The 20518-nt window shown below is 38.9% G+C and overlaps 1 protein-coding gene across 1 annotated transcript in view; it reads left to right on the plus strand.

Moving 5' to 3' along the window:
- The window catches only part of LOC141359492 (protein NDRG2-like), a 52166-nt gene that overhangs the window by 25973 nt on the left and 5675 nt on the right, over positions 1 to 20518 (plus strand). Inside the window, 13 exon segments of the mRNA XM_073862044.1 lie at positions 9203 to 9323; positions 9525 to 9557; positions 9559 to 9585; positions 9671 to 9731; positions 9995 to 10081; positions 12579 to 12635; positions 13721 to 13824; positions 13920 to 13952; positions 15789 to 15846; positions 17158 to 17205; positions 18664 to 18699; positions 18777 to 18828; positions 19717 to 19955. Coding sequence (XP_073718145.1) covers positions 9203 to 9323; positions 9525 to 9557; positions 9559 to 9585; positions 9671 to 9731; positions 9995 to 10081; positions 12579 to 12635; positions 13721 to 13824; positions 13920 to 13952; positions 15789 to 15846; positions 17158 to 17205; positions 18664 to 18699; positions 18777 to 18828; positions 19717 to 19880 — 881 coding nt within the window. The 3' untranslated portion in view covers positions 19881 to 19955.

The raw sequence follows: 20518 nt of genomic DNA on the forward strand, positions 1-20518 counted from the left end.
ATTTTTAAGATCATAGTTAACATTTTAGTCAAGTGACCTTAAACTTTTGAACAGTAGTGTAGGTTTGAATCTCATTGGTAGCTGTATTGCATCTCATATTGTAGTAGGCTATTTGCTGCATAACCATAACTCTCCCCTTCCCTCCTTCTCTTTGTCTGCTCATCTTTTGCTGGCTTTCCAAATGATAATTTAGTTTGTTGCAGCCTTTTCATTTTCATTTGCTTTATTAGATCAGAATTTCAGACGTGGACCCTTTACTCAGCATAAGTTGTGTTCTGGTATAAAAGCAGTGCTTATCATACTTTGTGTTTGCCACCGCTACCTTTGAGCTTGTTGTACTTGCCATCACTCTGTCGGGCAGACTGCACGTGAGGACCGGGCTGCCTGTGACGGCACATTCACACGGGGCGTCAGCGTTAACGCTTCCCATTCACTTTTAATGGGTGACGTCATGCGTTGTCGAACTGAATTGTGGATCCGTCGGCGCCGCGTCAGTGCCGTTGCTCGCGGCAGAAGTTGAACATTTCTCAACTTTTCAAGCGGCAACGCGTGCGTCAGCCAATCAGATCGCCTTATGCAAATTACCTAGACAAAGCCAGCCAATTACGGTTATGAAAGAACGGAGCATGTGTAGCGGCCACTGTGATTGGCTGTTGGCCACGCTTCAGACAAGCCTTCCGTTAAGCGTTAACGCTTACGCCCCGTGTGAATGCGCCGTCAGTGTCTAGCAGCAGCACCCACTGCTCGTTGAGTGGAGAGAATGATACATGCTCTCGCGTCAGTCTCCAACCACGCCAGAAAAGATCGCTAGATTTGTCCTTTTTCGCTTTTTTTAAGTCGCTAAAGGGGTTTAAAAATTGCTAAATCTAGGGACAAAGTCATCATCAAGTTGGCAACACGGCACTGCTGTGCATGTTTATACAGTGTATGAACTTGAGCTAAGCCTGCTTCTGGTTGGCTAACTATGGAAATTCAGCCAGTCATCAACCCTTGCCCAAGACTTTGCCTTTGATTTGCACTTAAGCAAACTGCAGCTTTCCATTGTGCACTTGAGACAGTAAAGCAAGAGAATCTATCTGCCTTTGCACATTTATGATCTGAGAAATGTTATGCAGACTAGGCTGGATGAATCATTTATTCCCTCTGACATCAAAACGCAGGTAGACACCCTTGTTGAATCCGATGACTCAGCATCAGTGGATTATGTTGATAATTTGAGTTGAATACAAAACAACGAGAGTGGGTCCTACTGAAAAGACATTTAGAACAGCCTTAGCAACTTCTTATTTAGAATACCCAAAAAAACTAGCCTTGCTAACACCAAACCAGTCTCATAGAGAATGAGACGTGGTCTGGCAGGGGTCTCAAACTCAAACTGGCTTGGGGCCATTTCTGAGACTGACATTTCATCAGAGGGCCGCAGAGCTATTTTAACGTTCAAAAAAGTACAATATTTCTTTAAAATATTTTTTAATGTATAATAATACTTGAAAATATATAAACAGTGTTTTTTATTTTTTAATATACATTATTTTATAAAAGTAAGTAAATTTTTTTTAACCTTATTAGGCTTTGAATTATTAACTAAGGCCTATTAAAACTAACAAATTTAATTCCTATACATTTATAAACTATTATAAAAAATGTACCAACAGTAAGCGTTTCTGTTTTTATTTATTTTTGACTGTTTTCAGTCATAGTATTGACTTTATTATGTCCCTTTTTGTTATTCCACCGTTTTAATGAATTTGCTATTATATTTAGAAAAATATTAATAAGTGAAAGTGATCCTAAAACATTTGGATGGGTAGTCAATATTACATAAGCTAGTTGGACAGTAAAAATAAATAATACTGCTCTATGTATAAGCAAGCAAGATAATAATGTATTATACTTCATATATATTTCATATAGAACTGTACATACTTGTATCCTCTGTAATTTCTCCTCGTCTTTCCTCTTTTCCTAACCTGGGCACTTTGATGGGTCACTTTCTCATCCGTAGTTTAATATTAAACTGTTGCACTACATCTCCCACTGCGGTGTCTCCATTAGAAGCTGTGACTTGATGTGAACTACGGTAATAACCCCACAGCAGCTCTTCTCTGAGTAACAGAGTATCCACCCGGAAGTAACAAATCTTCTCTGGACAAACACTACAAAGTCGCGATCAGATGAACTGATCGCATTGTGACAATGATATGATTGACGCGAGAGGAATTAAAATCCGATCACGCATTCCGTTACCCTCGCCATCACGGAGCGCGCGCTCGTGGCTGCGTAGCAACGGGTGACGCGACCCCACGCTGCGCAACCTCCGCTCCCAAGCAAGCACTTTGAAAAGTAAACATACTTTAAGAAACGCCTCGACTCATTTTAACTCGCGTTGTTAAACGCGACATGTGACCGGACCCTTAAACGTTTAAATAAAAAAAAACAAATTTAAATAAAAATCTTTCTGCGGGCCAGATTACGTTATATTGTTGAAGGGTGACGCGGGCCGCAGAGAGGGGGAGGGCGGGCCGCAAATGGCCCGCGGGCCGGGAGTTTGAGACCACTGTGGTCTGGGAACCATATGTTAATTTTCTCGCATTTGAGGCGTGGTTTACGAATGCCCAGAGCTGTTTATTGGGCACTACGAATGTCTATCAAATGCGTCTGTACATAGCTCATAGCCAATCGTTTCAATTATACCAGATGACGTATGTAGAGCGACATCAATTCAAAAGTAAACGACTATTATCGGGTACGAGTGCACACTTGAAAGCTATGCCACTAAACCGGTAGCTGTATATTGTATTGAAAAGCAACACAACTTAGTGGCACTGTGACAACCACAGTACAGGCAGAATGACAATGATAAATACAACTTAACATTTATTCAATTCAATTCAATTTTATTTATATAGCGCTTTTCACAAAAGTTAATTGTTTCAAAGCAGCTTTACATTAATAGAAGCAGTGAAAAGCACAGAAAAACGACAGATAGCACAACAAAATACACGATAGCATAAGCAGTTAAATTAAATGCAGCTATGACTCAACATTATAAGCGAGTGTATTACTAAAGTAACGTCTAGAAGAGGAAGCTAAGTTAAGCCCAAAAAGGCTGCCTCCCCGGGGTAAAAAAACCCTAGGAGAAAAAAACCCCGGGCTTTTTAGCCGAGGAAGTAAAAAAAAGTCCTAGAAGGGAAAAACCCTTGGGAGATATAATATATATATACACACATATAAACGGATAAGGAGATTAGGCGGAGATTAAGCGGGTTCTGCCGGGGATCGTTGGTCAGGCATCAGCTGGGCATCACGTTGAAGGACGGCCAGTAGATCAGAGGTGTGCCGACTTTCACATCTACCGGAACTGGGTCTGTTTGTCTCATTGTCCTCGGGGTCAAGGACGAGACAGGGAGAGAGAAACAAAATCATATTAGCGTAGGGGCCGTTCACATGTAATGAAGTGTCACACAGTGATGTGGTTTAAATCAGCTTAGTTCCAGACAGACTAACTATTGCTAACAGACTAATTATAAGTTAATTGTACTTCGTCAATGACGATGCCTAGCAGGTTGGTCCTATAAAACTCTGTGGTTATCATGTCTTGCCATATACAAACATCCTTCTTGGATATGAAATTGTTTAACGCCAAAAGTTGCTCTTTTTTAAATAAAGTTGCGTTCAAATCTACTTAGAACACTATCTAAGGCTGCATTGAAAAGTAACTTTGCGTCTGTTGCCGTGTTATAACAAATAACAAAACTGCTTCTGTGTTTAGAATAGACGTCATCATCGTCTTGCTGCCCCCTCCCCATTCTGTGATTGGTTTCCTATTTCAGGGGCAAAAAAGGGCCATAGTTTCCTTGCTAGACTTGCAGCGTGAATAAATTTGCGCGCAAGGGAGCATGGGGAAACCCAGGCTACAAAAAACCATGCTCTGATGAGAGAATCTATGCTAAAAACATTGTCACTTGTCACACCACTGAGTGGAACAAAACATATTCCCTGTGTCTGATGGATGGACAGATGTGTTTAGTGCGATGGGAAGGAAGTCACTCACACATCTATCTTTGGCTGTAGAGTTTGTTTTTTGCCTGCCTAGTACATCTGCACCCATCGAGCGCTTGTTCCCGTTAATTATTGCATCATGGATGGATGAAAAATGCTTTTTGTAGGAATTAATGCATTTTATGATAAACTCTTGAAAGACAAGGGCACACTGTCAAAAATTGGTTGCAGTGAAAAATACTAAATGGCAACAGTGAATGATGCTGTTGCACGCACCTGATCTGCATTTTTAGATACGACTACATACTTTTTTTTATATAACTAACATTATTATCAAGTGTAGATACGTTTATGTGTGCAATGGGAGGTGGGGTCTGTGGGTCCTATGTCTGTCCCGTATAGACGGTTTCAGCAGTAATAACAAACAAACAACTTTTGTGCAATACACGTGATTTTCAGTAAGTTAAACTCCGCAAAGAATCAATCACAACAAATTCCTTTTAGAGTAGTTTGTTTCTGATAACAAGCAAAATAAACAACACGTAGATTACCTTAGTTCAAATCATAGCTAAAACATATCAAAAACTACGCTTAGCTAACATTACTGTGTAAAATGTGTACTATATAGTGTATATAATCTTAACTACAGATTGGCTGCCAAACATCCCATCCCATCAAATAATGCCCCTGGACACAAATATATACATGTCATGTAATTGAACCATATATCTATAGAAAAGCACAGTTCACATTAAGGGTTTCAGTCATATTATACCAATCCAACTGTGCCCGAGTGCGATTGTCCCACCTCCCTCTTCCCCTCTAACCTTCCGCTCTCTTAACACTGCAACCTATCGTAATGTTAAGTCTGTGTTTTTTATTCTGAGTCGTTTGGTGACACCCAGCCCGCTCACATGCCATCATAATGCTTAGTTGATCTGTCGCTTGTGCAGCTCAGACATTCACGTGTCCCTGCTGTACATATCAGATTTGCAATTCCTCACCTGAGCCCAGGCCGCGCCCGGCACGGTGCAGAACGATCACACTAGTCAAACAAACCAGGTTTTGGGAGGTCAAACGTGCTTGGGCGCGGTTTGATTTGGATAATGTGAGTGCACCTAATGGCGCTTTTCCATTACATAGTACCTCACGGGTCGGGTCAGGTCAGCTCACTTTTGGGGGCTTTTCCACTGGGTACAGTACGTAGTACCCTAGCCTTTTTTTGAGATTCCACCTCGGTTGCTAAATGCAAGATTAGCTTTACTTTCGTGTCTGCGCCGTCTCAAGCAAACCTGTTGTCATCTGTGCTTTAAGTTCCCAAACACTCTTTAAGCGGTGAAAAACATCCACAGGCTTAGAATAAGGAACACAATACCAGTCTTGCAGTTTGTGACGGCACATCCGTGACGCGCACGTCCGCATATATGCACTGCATTTTTGCAAATTAAATGATGCTCAGTGGAGCATGTTAACATTGTTTTTTGACCTAAAACTTCACTTATGTACTCTGGGGATACCAAAAACTTATTTTTACACAATAAAAAAATATATGACCCCTTTTAGAGATCGACCGATATATCTGTTTCCCGATATTTTCCCTGATATTTGAGCATTTTCCGATGATCGGTTATCGGTTTTGTAATATCGGATTGACCGATAAACAAGAGAATTGAGAATTGCGCGCTGGACGCATCTGAGGAGAGGAGCTCACAGCAGCAGCAGCGTGCACAGCAAATATGAAGGCGGAGTGACGCGACTTCATTAAAAGGTCTTTGAGTATACTTACTTCACATATTTGCAGGCATTTATAACACATCTTATTTGTGCATTAATGTATGTTATGTTAAATAAGTGGATTTATTAAAAGCAATGTATGCAGCTTGTCCTAGAGACGAACTCACAGAGTCACGCTGATCCATAAAATCCGGTCCCAATAATGACGTAGCTTTGCATGAATAAAACAGCCATGAATTTATGCTTGGTGGAATTAAAAACGCTAAATTAAATTAGTTTTTCTGTTATTTATGCTTATCATTAGCATCGTAAAATCACGTTCATATTGCTGTTCAACCGTGGTTGAAGGCTGAAGCACAGCCACCACATAGCTAGCTTTTAACAAGATTTTCCCTAAGTTATATTATAAAACGGCTCGTTCTGGTTCTTCATTCTGATTGGTTGAAACACGTTCTAAGCCGTGATAAAATACCCCGGTAAACCCACGGTTCAGACCGCATCACAAGTATCACTGCGCCACTGTTGCTGCGTACTGATTTATGAAAATAAACACCACAGTCTTTAATCGTTTTTTTATTTTTCTACATTTGCACAATTATGGCGATATCCAACCCATTCTCACCCCATGGCGTCAATATTTGACGCACTTGACCATGCGTCAATATGTGACGCGGAGGGTATACCTTTCGTGTCATTTTTTGACGAACTGGGGACTTCAATACTATTACGTCCGTTGCATTCTCCTTCCTATTTTCTTGCCATTTTCGCGTCGGTTTAGGGTTAGATTTACATAATGACATCCCTACCCAAACCTAACTCTAACCCCAACGCCAGGTGACAACTGTCATACCTAACTCTAACCCCAACGCCAGGTGACAAGTGTTTATTTTCGCGTAATCTAACCCTAAACCGACGCGAAAATGTTAAGAAAATAGGAAAGAGAATGCAACGGACGTAATAGTATTGAAGTCCCCAGTTCGTCAAAAAATGACGCGAAAGGTATACCCTCCGCGTCACATATTGACGCATGGTCAAGTGCGTCAAATATTGACGACATGGGGTGAGAATGTGTTGCGATATCCAGATAAATGTCAATAAATATTGTTGAGCCATTTCGTCAATGAAGAGAAAACGTTCTCTGAGTTGTTTTGTCTTATTGATATTTCCGCTATTATCCACTAGATGGCAATCTTACCCAACTTAAACACTGACGCATTTACTCAACACAACAGCATTGAATCTGACCTCTTACTAAAGTTCTTCACAAAAATGGAATTATCTCCGCTTTTAGCTGAAAATTTGAGATGGTCGGTTCTTTCATTTGATATTTTATGTTTATTTAAAGAAGATAATTTTTCTGTAAGGCATTAAACTAAAACTGGGTGGCAACTTAAAAAAAAAAAAAACGCTGACGGGGAAAGCGTTAAGCATGCTTCCAAGCATATTTGATCATCACTTCAACAGCTGCCCGATATAAATGTTAATGTATATTTTAGATGAATGTTGATTTATAAAAATAAACACCACAGTCTTAAATCATATTTTCATTGTGTCTTTGCTGTGTCTGTGTTGGTTGGGAACTGCGCTTTGTTGCAGCCACACTTGATTCTGAGGAACTACTTTGTTTTGCGGAAGAGTAATATTTGTTCTAATATAATTACAACTTATTTGTGTTTTATTTTGTGAATTCCTGCTATGCATATGATGTAACCGTTTTATAAACGCAATAAACCCCCGCAAAGCAGTGGGGTTACAGTGCATTTTATAACAGCTAAGGGGGTTTAGGCACTCCGCTTCGCGTCGTGCCTAACAACGCCCCTTAGCTGTTATAAAATGCACTGGTAACCCACTGCTTCTTGGGGTTTATTGCTTTATTAACATTTACCAGATAAACATTATTTTGCTAAAATATCTAAATAAATGTATGTGAATATTAATTAATTATGTATTACCTCTGCAAGCAGTCACAGTTTGATACAGTTAATGCGTGATACAGTAAATGCATAGATAAACAGCGCAGTCAACAGCAATTTCATAAGCTATAACAACAAAATATTAATTATTCTGACATCAAATAACATTACCAGTTAAGAAATTCAATGATATATAAGCCGTTTGTTTGTTACTTTCCTGAATGTATTATTCCAGTCAATGATATTATTTGTAAAATCTCTTTGCTAACTACTGGTTGGATTGCTGAAAGCTACATGTTGCTGGTCAAGACAAAGATATCTCAAAAAAGGCACTTAATCCACCTGTTTTACTCTATAAACTATGTACAACATGCAGCCTGCAGCCAACTCCACTATACTTTTCTCTCTCTCCCGCTCCGTTACCTGGAAACCGCAGCGCGAACTTTGGATCAGTCCATTTCTGATGAAATGATAGGGGTGTTTGGAATGGTCCATGTATTGGGAATATAGTCTCTATATTATTCATTAAATTAATATTATTCTTCACTGTTTCAGACCCCCCTATTTATTACTTTGTATGCAAAGAGGGAGCGATTATGATGATTATTATTATTATTATAAGGGTTTGTTCAGTTCAGTAGTGTTGTAGTAATTATGTCAAAAACAGAAGTATAACAGTAAATAAAAATCGGTTCAGCATATCGGTTATCGGGCACATAAGCAACCAAATATTTGTTATCGGTATCTGTTAAAAAATGAGTATCGGTCGATCTCCATCACTTTTGTGAGTCAAAGAAACTCTGGCCTAGTTTTAATTTCAAATTTTACTCTTGAAAGTGTTAATTTAACTCTGATAAGTGTGGAACTATATAAACTCTGAAAAGTGTTGAAATCAACTCTGTGAGAGTTTATTTAACACTGGACTTTTTGCTGTGGAGAGTCACTCTTGTAAAGGGCGCTGTAAACTGTCCTGTTGGTGTCAGAGATGCTGATAATGATCTGGAGGGAATTTTAACCTCCAGACTCTCTGGAGCCTGTGTTGTTCTGGTCTTTCAGTCCCCATACTGGGTTTGAGTAGTTTTACGATCTACAATATGAAATGTGACATGTTTTGACAGTTATGGTAACCCATACTCGAAATCTGACCTCTGCATTTAACCCATCCCAGTGGGTAGTGAACACACACAGTGCAAGTTGTAAACACACTCACAGCAGCGACCCGGGGAGCAGCTGGGGTTAAGGTGTCTGGCTCAAGTGCACCTCAGTCACAACCTGCTGTGAAACTCGAACCGCCGAACTTCTGTGAAATCTCTAATTTGCTCGGAATTTGAGAAAGTGAGGCGGGGTTAGTTCGTGGTGACATCTGATGTAGTGCAACACCAATTGATCTATGCATGAGGAAAAATGTTTATGCCATCAGCTGCCCCAACTGCGTGTGTGCCCCTTAATGCCCATTGGATAATCCAGTCTTGACTAAATTGTTTCTTTAACACCCCTGGATTAAAACATGTGCTAATCGCTTTAATTTTTTATCTCTTGTATTCTTTTCTCAGGTAAAAGCTGTTTCTCCACTTTGTTTAACTTTGAGGAGATGCAGGAGATTGTGAAGAACTTCACTGTGGTCCACGTGGACATTCCAGGACAAGAAGAGGGTGCAGCAGATTATCCTGCAGGGTATTTGCTGAAAAATTAAGTCTGAAAATTTAGTTACAAAAGTCAATATTCATAAAAAAGACCATTTGATGGCTGTCAAGCTACCTTCACCTCTTAAAAAGGTGTTTACATAATGTTTAATGCAGAGACGACATGAAAAGACATGAGGATAAATATATTTTTATTCTGCGTAAACAAAGATGTTCTTTCTTTACTTGATAGATATCAGTATCCGAACATGGATCAAATTTCTGATGCTTCCTGCTGTCCTACAATATTTCAAGTAAGTCAAAACAAGTCATAAAATGATTGACACCTGCAAAATACGAAAAATGCCTGTAAATGATTCTTGTATCATTCTTGTTTAGTTTCCGGACAGTTATCGGTGTTGGTGTAGGAGCTGGAGCTTACATTCTGTCTAAGTTCACTGTGAGTTGCTAGTCTTTCTGTGTGCACTTTGGTAATCCAAAAATCCTGTCAAAGACTATCATCTGCTGTTAAAGCTATTCTGTGTATTACACGGTTACTACTTACTACGTGTGTGTGTGTGTGTGTGTGTGTGTGTGTGTGTGTGTGTGTGTTTGCAGGTTCAACGTATGACTCTTTGTTGCGGGCTAGCTGCAGACCTGAAACATGAAAGTGTGTAGTGTACACTGAGTGACAAATAATATCTCAATTTCTCTGTCACACAGATAAGTAAACCTGATGTTGTGGAAGGTCTTGTTCTAATCAATGTTGACATGAATGCACGAGGTTGGATGGACTGGGCTGCCCATAAGGTTTGTCACAATATGATGTCAGTATTAGGTGGTTAATCAGTTTGTACAATGCTTCCAGCTGCACATATAGTGCTGTGACGGTAATGCACCAATTCACTGCGGTGGTTATAGAATGTTTGTATGTGTGGGCGCATACACTTGCATGCGCATGTGTACACACATTGATGTATAGGCATATATAATGCATATTGCATAAATATGCATTATGTAATTATATTTAATTATATTTAAGTAATAATTAGATTGGTACTTCATGCGTCTCATTTTGATATTAAGTACAGTCGTTAGTGACATTTCTACCTCTTTGATAAATATTAAAAACTTGATAACGTCAGGACTCAGTTGCACGTAAGAAAACAAACTAGATTATTAACAATAAGAAATTCAAGAACACAATCAGAATAGTACAAGAAAATTTTCATAGTTTTCACAGTGGGGTAGGTTAGGCCAGTAGAGGGAAAACAGAGACCAGTTGGACTGTTACTGGCGCACAGGTAACAAAAAGCCCTGAAAAATTATATATGCCCCAACCAAATCCTGGCCAGATTACAAAGAGGCTGATTCACACGGGATTAAGATCACAGACAACCTCTGCAATTATTACAAATCACTAGAGGTCACCAGGTAATACTAATCCCCTGCGAATAGGGCTTAAGATGTAAACATTTTCCAGTGTGTCCAAGGCCTTAATTTACTAGCAGGCTACCGTGACAGCACAGGAACATAATAGAAAAACTAATAAGGGGATTGAATCTAGTGACATGTGAGGGCAGTGAAACAATAATGAGATGATTAACGGGGCAACAAGAGGGCGGGGAGAGACACAATGACAGCGGAGCACATGGAGAGCTGTCAAACGAAAGCCTCCTAGACAACAAAACAGGCTGACAACAGATTCCCGGGTTGGTCAGACCAAACCCATGACACATGTAGTACAATTGTTGATTGTGGAAACATTTATGGAAAACATTTGTCGAACATTTATTTAAAACATTTTCACAATATGAATTACCGGGAACCAGAATTGTTTCCTTGTGCTTTATTTTTTTATTCTGATCATCGTAATTCTGTTTAAACATGTAGGGGTGGTTTCCCAGACAGGGTTTATCCTAGTTCCAGATTAAAATGCATATTTGAGGTGCATTCATTTAAAAACAAATTGCATTGACATCTTAAAAAATATTAGTGTCATTGTTTTGTCCCAAGATGCACACCAGTAGTGTGTTTTGTAAGGTATGTTTGTAAAAACTACTTAAGTGTCCTAATATAACTAAGGCCTGGACCTGGATTAATCTAAATCCTGTCCTGGAAACTGCTCCGTTATCATTTCAATATATTTAAAGCTTAAAAATTAAAGTCTGGAACAAAGACATTTAAAAGCTTCAGAAAGAAATTATGAAGAAATGATTACACAGTCTCATGTTAATCTTGACGACCTATACAGTAGTATTGCATTCTTCACATCTCCAAAGATTCTTTACTTTTATCAGATTTATAAAAGACATATCAGCTATACTGCTAGTTTCCCGGAAAAACCAGAGCCCCTTGAGGCGTACAGTGGGCGAAGCAAGTTACGAGCAAGCAACACACACAAAACATTATGTAACTATCTCTGGACAACTTATGATTACCTTTAAATTATATGCACATACGCAACGATTGACTCATGACTCCGTTGGAACCGCCCCATTTCATCAAAATCCAGCTTTAAACAAGAACACTTGCTCCGCTGCTATCCCAGATAAACAAACTATATCCACTATTTTCATAATGCTGGGTTCACTAACAAGCTTAAATTTCCATCACAAACAAAAACAATCTTTTCTGGTGACATTGATTTCATGTCAGCTCTTATTTGGTGTGTGCGTATGCTATTCAGATTGAAGTGCCCATATAAGGACATTTACTGTACTTCCAGCACTGAAAATGCCCATAAAAGAAATAAAGCAAGATTGTTAGATATGAATCTTTTAGTGTTCGGAAAAAAACAAAAATGTGAAAAGTGACAAGCATGCAACACATACTCGAAATGTGTCCTCTGCATTTAACTCATCCTAGTGAGTAGTAAACACATGCACTGCAAATCATGAACACACACCCAGAGCAATGGGCAGCTGTCCCAGCACCCAGGGAGTAAGGTGCACAGTTGCAACCCAGCCATGAGCCTTAAACCGGCAACTCTCAGGTTACAAGCCTGATGCTCTAACCACTAGGCTACAACTGCCCAAAGTGCAGTCGTCACAGGCAAAGTCTCAGAAATACTCTGTCATGTCCAACTGCTTTTTTATGTTTAGCATGAGGAATCCATCTCTTTAACAGTGTTAATAAGTCAGAATGCATAAAATAGCTTCACTCCCCACCCCAATGTAAATGTCAAGTAGCAAAATGGAAAGCTTAAATATTGCATCTTCAGTAAGAATGGGATACAAAGGGCCCATAGGTGAGATAACTGATATCTATAATAAAAAATAATTTTGTGATTATTACTTTTTTCCAGCTCTCCAACCTGACGTCTTCCCTTTCTGACCAAATTCTGAATCATCTCTTCAGTCAGGTCTGTATGTATGTTTGTGTGTGCATGTAATAAAATCTGGCTGATACATAAACTATGAACTGTGTGAACTCCACTCCCCTGATTTAAAGTTGTGCAACTGACACTAGTGACCTTTATCCATAGACATACATAGAATTGACCACTAAATCATTCGTCAACATTGACACTGTTTATTGACCAGGAAAGACTGCCCTATAAATGCATACAAGAAAGGAGTTGGGCTGCAGTTTGTCTGGATGAAAGTCATAATACAATTTATATTTCTCAGCAAATTTCAAAACAGTTGTCAACTGATTTCAAAAACATGAGAACACACAGATATCTCAACAATGTAAAAGTCAAAATCTCAAGCTTATAGTCAGGTGCTCTTTCAATCCTCTCAAATTCTGACACTTCCCAATGTCTCCCTTTAGAGGGTATGCACATGACATCACCTTTGGCGAAAGTGACTGCGGTTATGCCCACTGAGTGGCAAAAGACAGAGCAGCAGAATGAGTGTTCAGTGCGAAAACTTGCTGAAAACTTTAGAATGCAGTGGAGTAAACATTTTTCCATTACAAACAAACACCCTAATAAAGCACAGATGCTTGGAAAATGTAACTAATGTAACTAAGTATTGTCCACCTCTGCTATTCAGTTCAACTAAATTCAGTTTAAGCTGATAATAGTCCGTTTTACTGGCATTTTCGCAGCAGTTGCTATGAAAACCAAGCATTTTGTTGAACGCTTGCCACTCAACAGGGCGAGTTAATGCATACCCTCTATATAAAACACCTGATTCAACTCATCAGCTTGTTATTGTGCTTATTAGGGAAACAGGTTTCCTCAACTTTAGCAGTGCTGCATAGACTGATCGGTGTGTGACATCACAGTCAAGTGATAATGATTTGAGAGTATAAGACTTTGTATGCTTTCAAAATGCACTCGCAGTACTGTGATGGCTGATTTGCCATTGTTTATATAGAGAGACAACGAAAAACATTCTGGGAGGGGGGTCGCAAGGACTGGAGTTGAGAAACACTGGTGTAGTGCTTTGAAAAAACTTTGTAAATATGAAATACTGACTTTCATGTGTTTTTATACAGGAAGAGATTTCAGCAAATACAGAGCTCATTCAGTCTCACAAAGAAAGAATCATTAAAGCACCCAACCTCAACAACATTGAACTCTTTTGGAAAAGTTACCTTGGGTATAAACACACACACACACACATAAAGAATAAAAAAACTTACATATGTAATTTGGGCACAGAATATTCAGACATTTGTTTTTTATGTCTCACAGGCGCGGAGATCTGAACATTGACAGAAACAACAGTTTCAAGTATGTGTGATTATTTTAATCTAGAATGCAGTGCCTTTCTACACTGAACAAAATTAAACGCAACACTTTTTTTTCTTCTGTTTTCCCGAGATAATCCATCCACCTCACAGGTGTGGCATATCAAGATGCTGATTAGACAGCATCATTATTGTACAGTTGCCTTAAGGGGGTCGCACACCGGACGCGCAGCTCAGCACCGCACAGCTCAGCACCGTGCCATTCTAAAAAAATCTAACACATGGGGCTCTATCTTACACCCGGCGCAATGCAGCGCAATGCGCGACTCAAGTGTCTTTCGCTAGTTTCCACCCTAATTTTCACGTTTAGCGCCGCGTTGTTTAAAGAGCAACTGCATGTGCGCCCCCTTTTGCGCCCATGGGCGTTCTGGTCTGAAAATGAGGTGTGTTCAGGCGCATTGTTGGCGCGTTGCTATTTTGAGGCAACTAAAATAGACTACGCCATTGACCAACAAAAACCTGGTCTAAAGTCAATGACGCAATGTGTTTTATGCTATTTAAAGAGCGCATTAGTAATATGCGCCTATAAACGGGAGGACAACGCGGGTTTGCTTATCACAAAGTACATGAATGCGCAGCAGCACAAAAATGCTTTTAAATATGAAAGATTAAAGGATTGAATGTAAAAGATTATTATTGAGTCTCTTGGACATATTTATAAATGAGGACTGATTATGAGACGTTAGAAGGCGCAAAGAGCTGCTTCACCTGCAGCCTGGTAAGTAAATAAATGCTTTGCTTTAAACAAATGCGTCTGTTTTTAAATGTTTTTTTTAATGCTACCTCACGGATTTATTGTATATGATGTACCTGTGGATATGGTGAGATGAGAAACATTTGTAAGTAATGCTTAAAAAAACTCTTTGCTAAAAAACCGCTGTCCAAAGTGCTGAAACGTGAGGAGAGCCGTTTGTAAATTCTTTATCTCCTGTTTGTTACAAATAAAGTATTTTTAGAGTACAAACCTTATCTTACATACTTGTAAATTATTTTTTGATGATATTGGATAGCCATACATTTAAAGCAATTACAAGCCTGCTTTTTACTTCCATGACTAAAAGAAAACGGGTTTTAAAGGTTTTAATAAAAAAATAACAATTTCAATACAAGTGAAAACCAACACAAGTATTTAACATTAATCTTAAACTGGGGATCTTCTACCTCCGCTTAGTTTTTCAGTTTACAAAGTCCGTCATCTAAATAGGGATTAGACATAGCGCCAGCGCAACTTGCTTTTAAAGGGAATGAGAGCTGTGACTCTCATTGGTTTACTGCACGTTACGCCCAAAATACTCCCATTACAATAGGACCTACCCTTTTCGACCATGCGCTCGGCGCAAAAACATTTTTTCCCGTCGTTAAATTAGCAAAAGTGGATTCGGAAACGCCCATTTAGACGTTGCGCTGTGCGCTTTAGACAATGCGCTTAGATCGTTAAAATAGGGCCCATTGTTTTCTATGAGTATACGCACACCTGTGCCTACAGGTGGCGCCTGTGTGCAGCGCCCAGCTACGACTCAGGAAGTTGCTCAAATCCCTGTCACGCCACAGAGCTCCATTCACATAGTTTCACATTAAATAACATCATATTTGTCCCAAATCATTAACGATTAACACTGGCTGCTACCGTATATTTTGCACTTTAAAGTAGACGCTATCTGACTAGGCTTGCGCTATTTAATGTGCACTTCCAGTTTACGATACCTCCGAGTTGTCCTAGATGCGACTCAACACGGTGATGAGCTGCGCGTACGGTAAAAGGGCAATCTAAAATGTGGGGGTATCTGGAGTTAACATTTTCCTCATGTGTCTCTTTCAAGTGTCCTGTTATGTTGGTGGTTGGTGATCAGGCACCCCATGAGGATGCTGTAGTAAGTCTTATTGTTAAACATTTATGGATGTTTGATTAAAATGAATGGAATTATTAAAAGCAGCTTATCTATAAGGTCTATTTACATTGTCAAAATATTGTATCTGTTTCATTGTGGCTTGCATCATCAAAATGTCTCTGTCTGTTTACATTCACTTAAGACACAGCTAACTGTTTAGATGAATATTTAACATTCATTTTTAATATTCATACATTACTGAACTACAATCTAAAGTATTGTAATAGTGTGAGTTTAAGCTGTAAGGCACATTTTTGCCATTGTGTTAGTTCAGGTGAGTTAGGGCTCAGTCACACCAAAAGCGCTTTAAACGCTTGCAAACGCAAGGCGCGACGCACTGCCTTTTTTAAAAAAGAGCAGTGCAGCGCGGCTTTTCATATTGCTAAGCAACCACCAAGTCAGCTGTCTTGTCAATCAAATATTGAAGCGTGAGCGCTCTTTTGCTGTTAACTGTCATATTAGCAGAAACTTTAAAAAGAGGGCGCTTGCTCTGACCTTGTTTGAGGATAAGAGGAGCACAAACACACAGGAGAGAGTGAGCGAGTGGAGTCCGGTTCTTCAAAGCAACTGTAAACTTCCCTCGCCACAACGTAAGGCCCGCCTCTCCCCTCATTCGATTGGATAATGGAAGACGCGAATGACGTCAGGCGCTCCTCCGCTCTCAGCGCTCCTTCAAAAACGCATGCGCGGCAGGCGGCAGGCGGCAGAAAACCGCAAGGCGCTCGGCGCGCATAAACAGCGCGCAAACGCGCCCTGCCCATAGAATATCATTCAAAAAAGGCGCCCGCAACTGCCATAAACGCTTTTGGTGTGACTGAGCCCTAATATTGTATATCAAAAATCACTCACCATTTTATTGTTCCCTGTATAGTTGGTTTTACAGTATTTTTATGATAGGTGTACAATAAATTTCTAAATATCCTGAAAAACTACTTGAAAGGATGCCAGTAGATTAAAGGCAATGTACTGTAAAACACTCAAATTTGCTAACAAAAAACAAGTTAATTTCACTCAGATATAAGTTCTTGCATTTATTAGAAAAGGTTACGTAAACTTAACTGATCGGGTGATTTGCACAAGTTTATAAAGTGAGAGATATGTTAGTGTTTAATGTTCTGTTTTGTGGGATGCCATTGTGCTTAAGGGTAGATCATGTGTTTAACTCAAGGACGGGGAGAGATTATTTGATGTTGTGCTGCATATTGCTTTATTTAAGGCAGTAACAATTTTTAATAACAATATGAGGTGTATACATTTTTGACTGCTTTTTAAAAATTTATCTCTGTTTACTAGGTGGAGTGTAACAGCAAACTAGATCCAACTACAACCTCATTCCTCAAGGTATAGACATTGATTTTAATTTGTCATTTTATTAAAGATAATGATCTCAAAACATAAAACCTATTATAAGTAGTCTTAGGGTGGGTTGCACCAACAAGGATAAGGCTTAAATCTGGTGTAAATCAAGGCTTATTTATTAATTTTGTTGCACCAAACAACTAAATTAACATGGTTACATTTTGATCCAGGTTAAAATTTAACAGTAAACCTTTAATCCTGTTGCATCATTACTTTAAACTCTGTTATAAATCTCAGCTAGGGATTAACTTTAAACTTGCATTTAACTTATTCCTGATTTTCATAAAAGTTTCACAAAATGCCTTCCTGGAAAATTTCCTTCTAAAATTATATTAACATGCAAATATATCAGATGAAAGAAGAACAGACCCTCTGCTTTCAAACAAACAATTAACAAACAAACAAAACGGGAAAAAAAGTTTCATCAATTTTTTTTCTCTGTTCATAACCTCTTAAATATGAGTATTTTTCTTAAAAAAAATATATATTTTTTGCAAAAAGCTGACATTATTGGATTTTTGTGAAAGAATTTTGTTAGAATCAAGATAGGGGCCAATCGCTCAAAAAATGTATTAATAGCACCGATGACAGCCACCAGACTCGGTGGCCCTTCATGACAAATGCGTCGACACCCTTGTTCATTGTGTCACAGTATCTGAGCTTTACAATATAGGTTTCGTTAATCAATACAATCTTATGTAGGTATTTATAATATAAAAATTACATTTCCTTTGCCTGTATAAACTGTTTTTTTTCCCTTTTTGAATGACAACGTCAACATTGTTGCTGTTTAATTACATCTGCAAATTCATCAAAATTAATCGCAGAGGAAGGTCTTAATACAAGTTTTAATCTAAGATTTGTTAATCTGTTTGAATTTAAGTGGTGCAACACAACTCGAATTAAAATTCAACTGAAATCAACAAAGCCTAGATTAGCTTTAAAGCGTAACTAAACCCCTGGTCAGAGCCTGACTCCACCCACTGGCAATATTTGAAAAATGCAAGAAAAGTGGGCAGATCCCAACGGAGATAGAGGGGACGAACTAAGCTCGTACCAAGTGTGTGGTGAGATCGTAACAAGGGCGTGGGGAGCTTGAACCTGCTTACGTCAAGAGTCATATTTTGGACCCAACATCCAATAGGAAAATTCAACTGCAGTAGCCACTGTTCAACCTGAAGAGGGCAGCACTCAGACGTTTTTACACCATATATTGTAGTATTGAAACACTTTATATCAAAATGTCAAAAAAACTTACTAAAATCAATGAACAGCACAAATAAAGAATAATTTTTAAAGATCATTAACTAAAAAAAGTTGGTTTAGGGTTTAGTTACTCTTTAAACTCTGCTTCATTTAATCCTTGTTGGTGCAACCCACACTTAGAACCATACTTAGTTACTATTTTATTCCAACTGCTGTCTTTTGTGTTTAATTCAGATGGCCGATGCTGGTGGTATGCCACAGCTTACCCAGGTAAGTGATCATTTATTATTACTTTTGATCTATTAAGGTCAAAGCCATGTGTATAAATTAAGTCTTTGTCTTTGTAGCCCAGTAAACTGACAGAAGCTTTTAAGTACTTCATCCAGGGAATGGGATACAGTAAGTGATTTTGAATTTTTTTAATAATTAGTAACTTCCTACATTAAAAGGTCCACAGTAACATTAATAAAAGTTAAAGGGATAGTTCACCCACCATGCACCGTATCAGGTGCTTAGATATGATGTATGTCACGGCATGACAATCACTGTGAAATCCGACCCACCCCCACCTAGGACAATGAGACAGGTCACTCCACTAGTATGGAGTCTGGGCTTGCGTGGTTAGCACACCTCAACCTGTCATGGTGGCTGGTCATGTTGGCAGCACACAAATGCGACAGACAACGTATACTTGGTATACAAGGTGTACCTCCATGACTGGCAACTGGACAGGATGAGGACCAGTTTAGTGTGAGACACTAGCAGTGACAGAGACCATTACCATTTTACCCTCAAAGTGTATGTGGTCGCTATTGCCGCCCATCACTTCACTGTTTAGGGTAAGTCTCTTGGGCAGTTGGACCTGATCATCAGGTTCCTGAGGGACGTGAGGGTGCTAAACCCACCGACTGTAGGCTGTGCTCCATCCCCTCTTGGGACCTCACAGGGGTTTAAAGAGGGCCCCGCTTGTAGTGTCCCCTCTTTGTTTTTTTTCGGCCTGTTTTTCAACATTTCATTGGGCTTTTTAGATTTGATTAGAAATATAGGTTCTTAAGAAGAACACCATTAGTTTCATGTAATCGATACAAAAACGACTCAAAGAGTTCCTTAAAGGTGAACCAGCTAATACCAGTTGGAACAAAAACAAACTTGCACTAACAGGCATAAACCAAATTCGAAAAAGCATGAACATTTGTGCTTGCTCAAGTTAGCAAGAAGTACACTTTGCCAAGCTGAAAAGACTATGTTGTTTTATGTCTACCTCTAATATCAGTTTGTCTTTTTCAGTGGCTTCATCCTGCATGACTCGTCTCTCTCGTTCACGCACCACTTCTCTGTCCTCCTCTTTCTCAATGGAGGGGTCGCGTTCCCGATCCCGGACGCTGTCCCAGGGCTCACTGGGTGGACAGTTCCCTCCAAGTCCATCCCATTCCACGGAGATGTCTTGTTGAGCCAGGGAGGAGAGGGATGGATTGATGCGTGTTTGAAAGTTTGAGTAATTCGACTGGTTGAAAGAGATTTGCCAGGTTGGTTTAAGGAGATAGCTAATGAATAAAAATGAGTCCTCCTTTAAAGCTGGCAAAACAAAATCTTTATCAGTATTTTTGTCTTATTTTAGAAAAAAAAACTATACATTCATACTTAAATTCCACATAAAGTATATGTCTTGAATGCAGGTTGAATCTCATTTTATCTTCACAAATAAACATATTACTAAACATATTACTGAGGCGTATGGTGAAATCATATCAAATAATTATTTGAATGCAAGTCTGCAGTCTTATTTTACATAGTTTCTTTCAACGTTTAGGAGTGTTTATATGTTTTTCTTTTAAAACAAGATGAAAATACTGATTAAGAAAATTATTTTTGTAGGGTACTAACTGGTCTGGTATATGATAGAGCCCTTTAACCTCTGTAACATGGGCAACACCTTTAGTAAGACCCAAACGTAGTGTTAATCAATTTTCATATTAGAAGTATAATTTGTCATGACGATACTAATAACCAAAATTATTTTAACAATTTTTTATTATAATTACTCATTACATTTCTAAACAAAACCATATAGAAAAGAATATATATAAGG

Source organism: Misgurnus anguillicaudatus, chromosome 23 (genome assembly GCF_027580225.2).
Source record: "Misgurnus anguillicaudatus chromosome 23, ASM2758022v2, whole genome shotgun sequence".
NCBI classification, from domain to species: domain Eukaryota; kingdom Metazoa; phylum Chordata; class Actinopteri; order Cypriniformes; family Cobitidae; genus Misgurnus; species Misgurnus anguillicaudatus.